Genomic DNA, 14,148 nt, shown 5'->3' with positions numbered 1-14,148 from the left:
GTGGCATAATAATGTGTGCGGCGTGTGAAGGAATATCGAAGTCTTATGGTTAAGAACATGCAGTGCCACAGGAAAGGACTGTCTGACTGCAAGGCAAAGCGGTAAAACATTCTAAATAGATAGATTTTTAGGTGGGTGTTTTTTGAGGTGGCTGTCATCGCCTACAGCATTTCATTGCTTACAGTGTCAGCTTCTCCAAACAGGGGGTGTGCCAACTGCCATCTACTGTAAGTAATAGATTGACTATGGATAAATAACTCATAAAACCAGTTTCAGAAAATCTGAACCAACCTTTTAATGAGCTGTTGAAGAATGAAGTGATGTCCCCAGATTCCATTTTCATTTTGACACAAAAGCAGCATGAAGACATGTAAATGGTTTAGTCTTAGAAAATGTTCCTTTTTTTTTTTTTTTTTTTTAGAAAATTGCAATTTAATTTTAAACGTGACTGAAATATCGCTTGCATAAATGGACAATCATGTCACATTGATTATATTGCATTTAAATTTTCAAATTTGATTTGACATTTTTATATATTTGAATATACAGTGGTCTGACTTTGAAAATTAAATGTCAAACAGCTTGTCCATTTTCATTTCAATACGGTCATAGTATGCCCAGTGTATGGAAAAGCAAATCAGATAATTGCATTTCATTTTATATTTTACTCAAAAAACAATATTTGTGGAAAATTATAATGCTATTGTGGAGGAATATTTTGTTTTCCCAAGTTTATAATATAATTTTAATATAGTCCCCCTATATGCTGCCATACACAGGTGTAAATAATACTGGTTTAGTTTCACAATTTGGCACTGTACAGGCACTTGTACACTCAAAAATGATACATCACTGCTGCCTTCAGAAACTGAAAACAACAAAATCAACCTCCTGAACTACACTGAAATATTTCAGTTGGACTTTCCTTTAATAAAAAGAAATGTACCTGCTGGGAAGGAATTCAGTCATGATACAGTAACACACACCAGAACAACATATCATGTGTGTCGCATATATCCTGAGAATTCCTCTTCCTCATCCTCCTCCTCTTCTGCCTCTTCATTATAGGCTTTGAGGTAACCAGACAAAGTGTCTGCACGACTGCCTTCATATCCAGTTGCATTAAAGTCTTCTTGTTTAGGCAGCATTGATGCCACACACTCAGTTTGTAAATCTGTGTGGCTCAAAGTCTGCTGTGAGTCTCTGGGCAGTAGAGGCTCCAGATCGCACAGTTTCAAACAGCCTGTGAGAGAGTCTCTTGAGTTCTGTTCCTCTTCCTCACATACAGCCAGTGTAGCAAGGATGACTGAGAACAGATTGATATTGCCTGAGCTGTCACACACCTCCTCCTTCACCTCCTCCTCCTCCTCCACCTCCACCTTCACCTCCTCCTCCTCCTCTTCCTCACTTGTGACATGTACCTGGACTCCAGTTTGCCCCCCCCCTTCATCTTTGGCATTGTCTTGATGACGCCCATCATATGTGACCTCAAACTCTGTGTCTGGCGCTTCCTTCTCCACGATCCAGCACTCAGAGTCCCCAGAAGCAGCCACAGTTCTGTTCTCAAACACATCACCAGTTTCCTGGCAGGAACTTCCACCTAAGGAAAGCTCTGTGACTCTGTTCATGTAGACATTTATCGCTCCCTCCTCCTCCTCCTCCTCCTCCTCCTCCTCCTCCTCCTTGTCCTCCGGCTGTGGCACTGTGGGATTGTTGTGTGTCCTCTGTTTCTCCATCTCTGAGATAATGACCTGGTCAATGGTTGTCTTCTCTGGTGTCAGGGTGTAGCCTTGGCTCAGAACCACCTAGAGGGGCAAAGAGGGATCAAAAGGAAAAGGACAGAGGATGAGGAAGTAGAACAGTTGGGAAAGATGACGATGAGACATAGAAAACTAACCTATCAAAGCAGCAGTGGACCAGCAACTCCCAAGTTGTGCCACATAAAATTACTATTTCTGTGAATGGAGTCAGGTGACTTTGAAGTGAGCAATATAGCGGCTGTGTGATTAAACAAAAAGGCTGACCTCTTTAGGAATCCTTTCTGTAATGTTGTTAGATGCTTTGAATAACAATCTGACATGAATATAAGCAATTTCTTTGGATGTATTGTGATTGTATTCCATCTTGGAAATCTGGACGGACATTCTGACAAATAACCTGACATATGACCATACCTGTCTTTTCAATCCCAAGTGATCCTAAAGGAAAGTGTCAACAGTAAAGGCTGGTGTAGTGGCCATTTGTCAAGACAGAAAAAAAACAAAGCAAAACCAAAAGTAGAATCCATGGACCCAGTGTGCACAGTGTGTCTGTGATGTACACAGGCAAAAGAAGTCCATTGTTCTTTCAAGCTTAAGCCCACCCAGGCACATGCTTGTCCTATACCTGCCTGTCTATATAGTGTCAGGTGCCAACTTTGTTAATATGCTGAACAAGAAAATAATTGAAGTCAACAAATAATCAGTAACCAAATTAAATACTATCAAAAATCTAATCTAAACACCTAGAATACACTAACTAATACTAACAAATAAACAGCTCCTACTGCTGGGATACGCTTGAAATAAGCTGGTTCATACAAAGCGTCATTGGAACACGTCTAAGGAATATCTGACATAGTTGTGTGAAAAAAAAGTTAACTTGAGAACAATGTTCAAGACACATCTACACTCTTGCCTTCACATTCCCGGCCAGTCACTGCATGAAGGGGGAATGCTTGTCCGATGGGTCTTTGGAAAATTACAAGAAATGACGCATGCATCCTGTCAGATGTTGTTTGACAATCCAAACACTCTGTCTGTAGCATACGGACTTCAAGGTAGACTCAGAGAGGGAGAAATAGTTATAGGATCAGGCATGATTAGTTCGTAATTAGTGGTCACACTTGAAGGCAGTGCGTCACATCATCCTGCTGGCTTCCTCACAGTGCTTTCATGATCTCTCCCTTTATCTTTTACATGCCTTGTAGTTACAATGCCATTAGTCATACAAATAGGAGCAAGTGAAATCTTGTTTGGACTGTCTCATCTCTCATTCATGATGTTACAACTCTGTAGTCCACTAAAGACACAGAAGTAGTTGTCTAAAGAGAAGAACGAACGGTCTTATCCTGCCTTCTTCACCTCCACATGCTGTTGCCGCTGACCATTAAAGCAGGTAAAGTGTTTTAAAGAGTTTGAAAAATTGTCCACATGTGGTCTGACCAGTCTGATGGCTTTCTGACTGTGGCACATTCTGCGTACCGTTACACCTGCACTAAAATGCATTTTCCTTATTCATATACAGTATATCCAGATACAGATGCCATAGAAGTAGAAAGGTAATTTTTCAATACTGTGAGCACCACACACATTTTTATTAACCTTCTTTGTATCAAAATTCTCGAGATGAATATCTCAAAGACTGGCCAGATAAAGAAATCTGCAGGCAGCGAGGAATTATGCGAGTATGTTGTTTTTGTATTTGATTTAATAGGCCAACATATTTAAAGGGATAGTTCGCTATTGTAGGACATATGCTTTTACACTTCCTTGCCAAGAGTTAAAATAAAAACATCAATACCACTCTCATTTCAGTACGGTAACCACGAAGTTGCTACTAGCAGCCTCGCCCAAAGACTGGAAATAGGGGTGGGGAGTGGGGCAGCTAGTCTTGCTCTGTCTGTAGGTAACAAAATCCACCGTATAAAAACTGGAATGTATAAATGACATAGACAGATAGACAGATAGATAGACAGATAGACAATATATAGTCAAATACAGATGTTTCTTACAGTTAGTGTTCTGGGCAGGGCCTTCAGTTTACAAAGGAATCCAGTGGTGTGGAGGCAATACATGAAGGTCATCAGGCCACCAACAACAATAATGAGAAGGACAGAAACTGCACCTGAAATAACAGGGACTGAACACACACACACACACACACACACACACACACACACACAGTAATAAATCTTTTAGCCTATATTTTGGTGCACTGCCAAACTGTCTTTTTTCCCAAGGCACACACTAAGGTTATCTTCTCTACTGTAAAGGTTTGGTAAATGTCAGTTCCTACTGACATTTTCTAATCTGGCGAAAGTACAAGCTGGTGTGACATACTGTCAGCTTATGTTTATATAATAATAAAGCAGTCAGGTCTAACTAAATCAAACTTCATTTAAAATAAACTTCAACCATAAAAGAGAAATACAACATGCAAAGCACTAGACTACATTTTCTGGTTTATTATTATTTTAATTTTGGCATTAGTATTGTATGTATCACTAATTATACTGCAATTTAAGACAGGTGGAAACACAGCGTCTGATGGATTTTTAACATGTCCAGAGCCCTGAACTCATCTTACAAAGAGACATCGCATGCTCTTGGGAGTATATTTGAGCTGCTCAATCCATATTTGAACCTATGCACTTCCCAGACAATATTACGTTTACACAGGATTCCTACACTTTCATGGTGGGAAAAGGGGAGAAAAACATCAAATGTGTTTCTAACACACCCAGCTGATTCTTTCCAATTCCTATCAAACTAATCTCAAAGTGTACTACAGTGAACAAAATGACCAAATATGCACTGGCACATATCTGAATGATAACACCACAAGACTGTCACAACTGCATAAACATAGACTCTGAAAGTTCATCTCACCTCTGCTTGGTTCCACAGTGCTGGAGAAGATGCATTTCCAAGCGGATGGCACACAGTTTTTGTTGACATTAGTCTCTGTGTGTACCTGTACACAGTACTCCGTCCCATTCTTTAAGTTGTCAAGAGTAAAGTTCTTTTTCTGTGTTACAACGGTCATCTGTAGGTCAAATGTAGAGAAATAAGTTGATGAATGAAATCACTTCATTAAAGTGATTTTGATTTGAGCTTCATGCGGGACCCCATTACTGCATGATTCATGATTTCTCCAAACAGTCAGATGACATCTATGGGACCATGAAAATACCTCTGAAGATAACTGCTGGATAACAGGTTAAAAGAATAAAGTTTTGACTTTCTACTTAAGGTTCACAGTGGTAACTATTTAGCACAACACTAATTTCTTAGTCTTACTATTTTCAGTGTGAGTGAGAGCTGCTCTGCAAGCAGAAATTATCATATTGTGTTGAGTTGAACCTGAAAGGCCAAAAAGATGGCATCAATACAAGTCTTGGGAGGTCCAGTCACAAGTGGACAAGTGTAAAAGCACCCAATACGCACTGAGGACGTATTGAGATCTGATCGCTCAGACCACATTAGGAGGTGGGCTGGGCCACATATGGCCTTTCATAGTGTATGCATGTGGGCCACATTGAAAGACCACCTACTCAACTGACATCCTCTGCCTAAGCAGATGGTTTTAGCTACTATCAGAACTACAGGATGTTATCAAAATTATCTCTAGCTTTAATGCATGCTGATACGGCTGCTGACCCAGATGTCAAAGAGTCCTTGGGTACGGCGCTGAATCCCAAATTGCAGATTGGCAACCTGCCCTCAGTTTATGAATGGTGTGTGCATGGGTGACTGTGAATGAAGTATTAAAGCTCTCGAGTGGTTGAAAAGACTAGAAAGGCACCATACAAGTACTGAACATTCATCATTTACCATCTGACACCCTGCATCTCTGTTCTGCATGTTCCTGCTCACCAAACATTGCTCTGTGCTGCGGAGTTGACATTATAGGTCTAATCTGGATTGTGATATTAAAGATGATAATGTTATAAATGGAACATGATGCTGTGTTCTTGTCAAGGACAGACACACAGACTTAAAATGTTAATCTTAAGAGTTAATACGTCGATGCAAATGATGTACATGTGTATTTGCATTTAGAGTGGGGAAGTGACTCACTGGAGATGCATTCTAATGCCCAGTGTGAAGTGACGTATGACATTTGCACTTATCAAATCAAGAATAACACAGGTGTACTAGAGCCCCGAAACCAGCTCCCATAAACAGAATCCAGCTATTGTTAAAGGGTGAAGTAGACAACACCTCAGATTCAGGGGAGCAATCACATTGAGAAGCAACATAAGTATGACACGATTTTGAGGTGAATCAAATTTTGAAGTGAGCCTAATACATTCTAATATCTAATATCCAACTTGCTGTGGAAAATATTTGGTTAACTAGTTACCTGAACTGGTTTAGAAGAATTACATTAAATGCAGTACTTCATGTAGCCAAAGTCATCACAATACACACCAAAATAATTAGGAGCAAAAACGACTTCTTACCACTGCTTCGTTATGTTTCCTCCACAAAACTCTGAATTGGGCATTGTAGAACTTCTGGATATCATGGATTTTTGAGTTCCTGTCAGCCTCAGGCAGTGAAATGTTGATTTGGATGTAGCTGCCACATCCAGCCAGTGAGAGTTTTGGAGGACCTATTGTGGCTTGTGGCAAAAGAAGAAAACACATTATTTTTTTTTAATTCAGGCAATTTCAGGTTAATTCAGAATTGAAGCATCAAAAAGGGCGCAATAGAAAGGCCTATGTTTTTTTAATATTATGTTGAGCATGAAACCTACATACTGACCAATGCTCTACCAAGGAAAAGGTGAGCATATGAATATGTATTAAATTAGATTAAGCTGCTGACGTGATGCTACTTCTTTCCAAGGTTTAAGTCTCGTACAATAATGCTTGTATTTTATTAATGAAATAATGAAATAATGGCAGCATGCTGGCGTGCTAACTATAGTGTGTCATCTTAGTTTAGCATGTTAGCATCCTAACATTTCCTAATCAGCACTAAACACAAAGTACAGCTGAGGCAGGTTGGAACGTGTTGACAGTTTGCTTAGCTTTCAAGCTGCTACTGGACTGAATATACTTACAACAAACAAATACATTCTTCTGAAACTTTCTTTGACAAACCTACACTTAGTTGATTAGTTGCTGCAGTGACTGAACTTTCTTAAGGAGAATCAATGAGATTCACTGTCATCTTTCGGCAACAGATAATAATAATAGATCATAATAATTTAATACAGAATGAAAAATTATTAAATCTAAATAACAAAACAATAATTAATCACAATGATAAAAATAACACTAACAAAACATGATAATTCATAATAATAAAAAATAATAAATCAGAACTTTCCCTAGGAGAATGACTAAGATTCACTCCTATGTGCTGGCAACAGATCACAATATACATCCATTAACTCCAAGACAACAAGCATGCGGCACAAAAGGCGTTCATTGACGTACTGTCTCTGAAAGGGCTGAAGGTGACTTTGCGGGACTCTGGAGAGAGGGTTTGGTTGTAAGATGCCTGGACAGTCAGGCAGTAGTTCCTGCTGGCGTGTCTTAACTTCAGCGTAAATGATGTTGACGTTGAGTTTAGTGCGTGTTCCTTTTTCTTCCCGCAATGCCTGCGCAAAGAGAAGCACAGCTCAAAAGGGTTATTTCATGACTGCAGTACTCTCAGCTAACTAGCAGGTAACAAACTGTCACGTCAGGTGATATTACAGTGTGATTACTGGCTGTAACTGGCTCATCACAGATGGATCATAATCAACAGAAACTACAGTACAGAAATCCCAGTGTTCCAGTGTATGCTCAGCACATATGATGACAATTCTTAAATAACAACATTTAAGAGATTCTTCACAAAAATGGTGGTCATGTGCATAAATGTAAAAACGAAGTCAGCCTGTATATCCTTGTCAGACTTTTTAGCTCTTAATATGAACATAAGCCTCAATAACCCAGTATTGCTAGTTTAGTTTTAACAGATAAATATCAGCCTGAGTATGTTTAGGATGAAGGAAAATGCTGTTAATCCACTGATCTGCAGATCTGTAATGTGTAAAACTCTGATAAGTCGAGCTGATACGTAAAGACTGTAGCAAAATGCACCAGGTGATTCCCATAGACCCATGTAGCTAAAACTAATGAGGTCTATGCAGTGCCAAACCAAAATGTCTATTAGTCTCAAAAATGTAACTCCTTCTCAAAATGTGTCAGTATTCAAAATGAAACAAGGAAGATGAAAACATTTAATTAAATCCCTGTCGGGTTTGTAAAAAGGAGTGACTGAAGGAGCTGTGACCAGCTGTAAGGATCGGGAAAATATGGGGAGTCACTATACAAGCTGTGGGGGACACCACTGCTATCCTTGTTCACAGCCTCATCACTTCTCACCTGGACTATTCTAACTCTCTTCTCTTCAGTCTCCCTCCATAAACTCCAACTGGTTCAGAATTCAGCTGCCCGTTCCATCACTAGAACCCCCTCCATCCACCACGTCACTCCTGTCCTCCAGCAGCTCCACTGGCTTCCGCTAAAGTTCAGTATTGAATTAAAAATCCTCCTGTTTACATTCAAGGCCATCCACAACCTCGCCCCTCCATATCTGTCTGACCTCCTCCATGTTCCCACTCCCTCCCGCTCCCTCAGATCTTCCTCCTCTATTCACCTGTCTGTCCCCTCCGCCCGTCTCACCACCATGGGGAGCAGAGCCGCTCTGGAACTCATTACCACCTGAACTCAGAAATATCGACTCATTCCCCCATTTCAAATCCAGACTCAAAACCCACCTGCTTAAGATTGCCTGTTCCATCTGATCTCAACTACATGTCTGATTTTACCCTGTTTTTAACATCTTGTGTATTTTGTTTATATTTTATTGTACCTTTACTTTTTTTATTCATTGTACGGTGTCCTTGAGTGCAGAGAAAGGCGCCTTTAAATAAAATTTCTTCTTATTATTGTTATTAATGTGGCTCATTGATACATTTTATTAGTTTTGGAATGGAGCTGTATCGCAACAGAGGATCAGACTTGCAGATCTGACTGCATTGCCGCACACCCCTCAAACAAAACATAATTACATTTGCAGACGACACAACAGTGGTGGGTCTGATCACTAACAGGGATGAGGCCGCCCACAGGAAGGAAGTCTGCAGGCTGACAAACTGGTGCATGGACAACAACCTAACACTGAACATCAAAAAGACAAAGGAAATCATCTTCAACTTTCGCAAGAACAAGGAGGCCCTCTCTCCACTAACTATCAAAGGAGAGGAGGTGGAGAGGGTCTCCTCCTTTAAGTTCTTGGGGACCCACATTTCAGAGTCACTCACATGGACTGTCAACACCACGGTGCTGGTAAAAAAAAGGCTCAACAGCGGCTCTACTTCTTGACACTCAAGAAGACCAACCTGTCTGCAGAGCTGCTTAGAGCCTTTTACCAGCGCTCCATCCAGTCAGTACACACATACAGCATCACAGCATGGTATGGAAACTGCACAGGAAGCGACCGCAGAAATCTCCAGAGAGTAATCAAGACATGCCAAAAAAAGCATTGGACTCCCACTACCCACACTGGATGACCTCTTCATAACACGCTGCCTCCGCAGAGCCAGCAACATCATAAAGGACAGAGCTCACCCATCTCACCACCTCTTCACTCTGCTACCGTCTGGCAGGCGCTACAGACTCATCAAAGCCCGCACCTCCAGACTTAATGACAGCTTCTTCCCAAAAGCCATCACAGTACTGAACTCAAACCCTACTCACACACATCAGGCCTGACCACCACCCACACACCTCATAGGTGCAAGCACTGTGGTCACTATGTGCAATAAATAAATATGAACATTGCAACACTTGCACTACTCACTGCTGCTACTCTTTTATGCCTTTTTATTGTTATTTATTATTGATGCACAATTGAATGAGCGAATGTATGTTTGTGTGTGTGTGTGTGTCACATAGTGTATTTGTAGGTATTTTAGCACAACAAATTTCGTTGCACTACTGGTGCAGTGACAATAACATTTTCTGATTCTGATTCTGAATGTATATCGGGCTGTGACACACAATACTTGCTACATATGTTCATTGTTGGTTATTGATTGTTTCAAAAGATTTGTTGACAAGGGGAAAAATGGAAAAAATATCACCAGACGTATCCTTTACAATCTATTACGGCCGTGAAGAGGTCACCTGATTAGCTAGCTAACATTATCAAAACACATATCGGTTCTAAATTCAATACAGCAGTGTAAGAAATCAGCTCAGTAAATGAGCACAAAAGAAATGGGAACCCCAGCAATAACTGGAAAAACAAAACATCAGATCACCTGAAACTGAAATGACACACACACAGATGCTTTTTATAAGAGCGCTTGAATAATCAGTTCCTTCAAAAAGTATCAGCTGGCCTCTCTGTGGTCACAGCTGCATTGCACACACACTTAGCTGATGGAAACAAACACCTCAGCCACAGCCAAAGAAATCAGAGGTTCAAGACAGAAGAAGTTCCCCGTATTCCACCAAAGCAGACTCCACTGAAGTGAGTCGCACATTGCCAGACTACCCACTGATTGAAAATGTGACGAAATTAAAGGTCGTGGTTGATCGTGTGGTTCAGATAGGCGGTTAAAAAGCGATGGCTTCAAACTGATGCATATCAGATATATGCTTCTGACTTAATTGTAATATGTTTTTATTCATATTGGAAATATGAAAGAACAAATATTTTATGACTTTGTTCTCTTTAAGTCTATAATGTAGTTGCAGTGTTAAACACAGGTGCAAAGGCTCAGGGTGTACTGGTGGCCTAGGTGTTTAAAGTGTTAACCTGAGTCATAACGTCCCCGAGTGGTATCTGGCCGCAGACTTCTATTGCATATCACTCCCCATCTCTCTTTCCTGTCACCTCTCTAATAAAGTTGCATAGGGTAAAAGTAGGCTTTATTAAAACTTCACTTGACACAAACATCTCTACTCAGGGTGTGCTTGTTCTAGAGCTTTTAATTCGTATTACAAGGTGTTCATCAACAGACAGAATTTTCTCAGTTGTCTTGGAAATATACACGATCATACTTTCCATTATTTTCAGTCCTTAAAAAGGACTTTTTGTGAAGTTGCATTAAAGTGGAATTATGTTGTCATAAACTGCTGACTGAATGCATCTGAAATGTTGCTATTCATCTGTCATTGCACAGGACAACTACGAGTGTGCACAACTGAGGTGAGTTTGCTGAGACCGAAGTCAAAGCTGAGACCAAAGGTTGGTCTGTAAAGTGTGACAGATGTTGTGATGTGATAATAGATGTTTAGAATGGAAAGCTTTGGGTTACTGCCAGCCTTTGTTTCTCTCTGAGCTTTGCATTGTAAATATAAAGAAGATGCCTGTGCCACCACTCTCCAACCTTGTCCTTGTACAACTTGTTGAGGTTTGAACTCCATTCCTTGGAAACACTGGCGCTCAAGTGAGTTTGATACAGAATGCAGTCTGACGGCATCAGGCTGTGTGTGGCAGGAAATGGCAGCGGCCAACAAGATAGAGAGGGGAAATACCTCCTGATCTTGTACTGTGTCCCCGGTGGCGTGCCGGGCCCAGGGTCCCAGCGCAGGACGTGGTGAAAGTTGACGGAGCTGACAGACACATTGACGGGAGCAGGAAGGGCACTGAGCACTGAGTGAATAAGATAGACACGTGATGAAGTCTGACTGACACAGAGAAATAACACAGTGTATGCTGACAGGGCACTTTACTGAGCTGTCAGCTTGGACTGCACTATTGAGGAGAATGATATCTGAGGTATTCAGCACAGTACAACATGCTGTCAAAAGCAAACACGCTTAGTGAACATGGTTTACTCACCAGAATCAAGCAGTAACATGAGACACACAACAACGGGCAATAAGTTCCTTCCATAAGGCACCAGGCTGGCTCCTTCCATTACATTATTCCTTATGAAGACTTCCCTCACGCTGCACGCTGTTGTTTCATTCTCTAGAAAGAAGAACCACATTGCTTCAGTTTTTAGAATGTAAAATAATGTGGGTTTCTCATGTTTAAATGATCACACAAGAGACTACAACTTCCTATTAAAGCAGGGAGGTAACTCTAATAGTCTGGTATGAATGTTATCTTGCCAACTGTCCCAACTTCTAGCTCATGTACATTTTTAATAGGGTTGACTCATTTTTAGGCTGGCCCAACTGACCTAGGAACAGTTTATTCCACTCGATTCTGGCTTAAAAATCCACACGGAGACAGGCTCATATAAACGCCACAGGTCTGCGTACCCACGGGGAAACATCTCTGTTTTGAATGACGTTTGTGCTAAAGTGGTGTTAGCTAAAGCTAAAAACAAACACATTCCCTCACACGAAATGAGCCGCTCATTAACTTACCGACACGAAGTTGTTGTTGCGAGAGTCGCGAACCAAAAACTAAGCAGTGGCTGAACTTTGTGACGGAGCTACCTGTAGTAGGAGAAGCGTCACAGCGTTCATGTGGCGTCAGGTAAAACACATCCCTACTTCCTGTCTCACCTTCAAAATAAGAGTCCCTCCCCAGGCCGGGAATACGTACCCCCCCCCCCCCCCCCCCCCCCCCCCACACACACACCTTTCACCACAGTTTCAGTGTCTGTACCTGTAGAGTGAGACACAGATGTGAAATATATAAACTCAACACTATTATAATATAATATTATTCTGTTTGTGCTACTAACGAATACATGTAAGATCATTTTAATGTTGTAGTTAATCAATACTGAGCCGATTTTACATGCTTTGTGCCCCATTGGCTAGATTTGTAGTATAAAAGGTATTATATTATATAAGATTACAAGTTATTAGTCATGCATAAATATATAAATTATATATATTTCCCCAAACTTGTATATTTAAATAGCTGGAGCAGTAATGATTGAGAAGATTTAAAGCGGTCATAAATTAGATTATTGCACAGATATTTTCTGTGTAGTGTAAAAAAAAAAAAAAAGGAAAGTAGAGAGTGACTCATATATATATTTAGCGAGATCCAAGCAAGTGTGCCACATGTCATTAGTAATATGTGGCGCACTTCCTTGCCCTGAAGTTCACGGTTTTATTTTGAAGACAGTCTTCGGACTTCCTGTGCGAGTGCACTTACCAAACGTCACTCGGTAGATTCCATGAAGGTGATTTCCAGGCTGAATGTGTGTATTTGTCTTTTGTTATCGGCCACTAGAGGGAAATGGAAGAGAAGATGACTCTGTATTGGCTCTCTATTGCTTCCTGCAATGCCACAACGTCAGAAATGTTCAGAATGATTCAACACACGAGAATATTCCTGCAACATCTTAGAATAGTCAACTAAGGGACCGTGATATTCCTGAGGGATGCGGTTGAATAGTTAAATATAGTTAAAGTTATAAATGAAGCACAGACTGAGTTGAATAAAAGCCATTCAGAGGATGTGTACTATCAGTCCCAACATGCAAAACATTTCCTTTTGCGTCCCCCACTACTGATGACAATGGCACAGTTTAGTAAAACAGATTTATTGCTGAAATATGGAAGTTATATTTCATTTTGATTTTCGATTTTGGCAACATATGTGGTGCAGATGAGTTTACAGCTGCTTGATTAAACATGTTCTGTACTTTGTATTCAAATACATCATCTAGACATAATCCATAATACCTCTTAATAACCATTATATACTGATAGTTATTAGAAAAACTCCCGATGGATTTGATAAACACACAACAGTGTATAGATGGAAGCTACATTAAAGTTGGCATCAAGCTCATGCGCTCATGATTCCCATATCCTCCGATGAATCAGGTTTCTGAAGCCTGAAGGCTGTGGTTCCTCACACCTAACATACATCTAATATCTAATCATTTATATTCTTACAGTTTACAACCTGGGTCTTATTCAGAGATTAAGCCATCGCTCCTAATGGTATTGATAGCATACTCACCTCAATCTTAATTGCAGAGATCTGGAAATGCTAAATCTAAAATAAGCTCTTGGATGTGGTGCACCTGTAGGCAAGCAACCACCAAACAAGAACGTTGATACAACATGGGCAAAACCCTGGAACATTTCTTTAAACTTTCCTGCATACGCTCATTATTGTACCGCTCTCCAGCCCTTCGGCGAACAAACTGCCTTCTGTCACAGCCAGATATTTCAAATTTTGACTCCTCAGTCCAGAGCACCTGCTTGTTATGTCTCGTTAAAGTTAGTTAAAGTTAGTTCATGTGTTTTATGTATTTCCTGTTTTATTGTGGCATTCTACTTCACCCTCATGTTTCAGGCCCCTTGACTTCCTGCCCTTGTTTGTTTCCCTCTCCTGTGATTGTCTGCCCCACCCTGTTTGTTTCCACCTGTGCTCCCTTCCCAGGTGTATA

At 40.6% G+C, this 14,148-nt stretch overlaps 1 protein-coding gene across 1 annotated transcript; it reads right to left on the bottom strand.

Moving 5' to 3' along the window:
- Nucleotides 1-909: 909 nt before the first annotated feature.
- LOC139208261 (interleukin-10 receptor subunit beta-like) lies at nucleotides 910-11,678 on the bottom strand. The gene is made up of 7 exons (XM_070837877.1): nucleotides 11,619-11,678; nucleotides 11,312-11,429; nucleotides 7,211-7,374; nucleotides 6,227-6,387; nucleotides 4,650-4,806; nucleotides 3,773-3,900; nucleotides 910-1,805 (listed from the first exon to the last, which is right to left on the bottom strand). The coding sequence occupies exons 1-7, from the start codon at nucleotides 11,635-11,637 to the stop codon at nucleotides 999-1,001; spliced, it is 1,554 nt and encodes a 517-aa protein (XP_070693978.1). The 5' UTR covers nucleotides 11,638-11,678; the 3' UTR covers nucleotides 910-998.
- Between the last annotated feature and the right edge of the window lie 2,470 nt (nucleotides 11,679-14,148).

Source organism: Pempheris klunzingeri, chromosome 10, assembly GCF_042242105.1.
Source record: "Pempheris klunzingeri isolate RE-2024b chromosome 10, fPemKlu1.hap1, whole genome shotgun sequence".
NCBI classification, from domain to species: Eukaryota; Metazoa; Chordata; class Actinopteri; order Acropomatiformes; family Pempheridae; genus Pempheris; species Pempheris klunzingeri.
The sequence above is the reverse complement of the archived record's forward strand: the minus strand, read 5'-3'. Positions and strand labels throughout refer to the sequence as shown.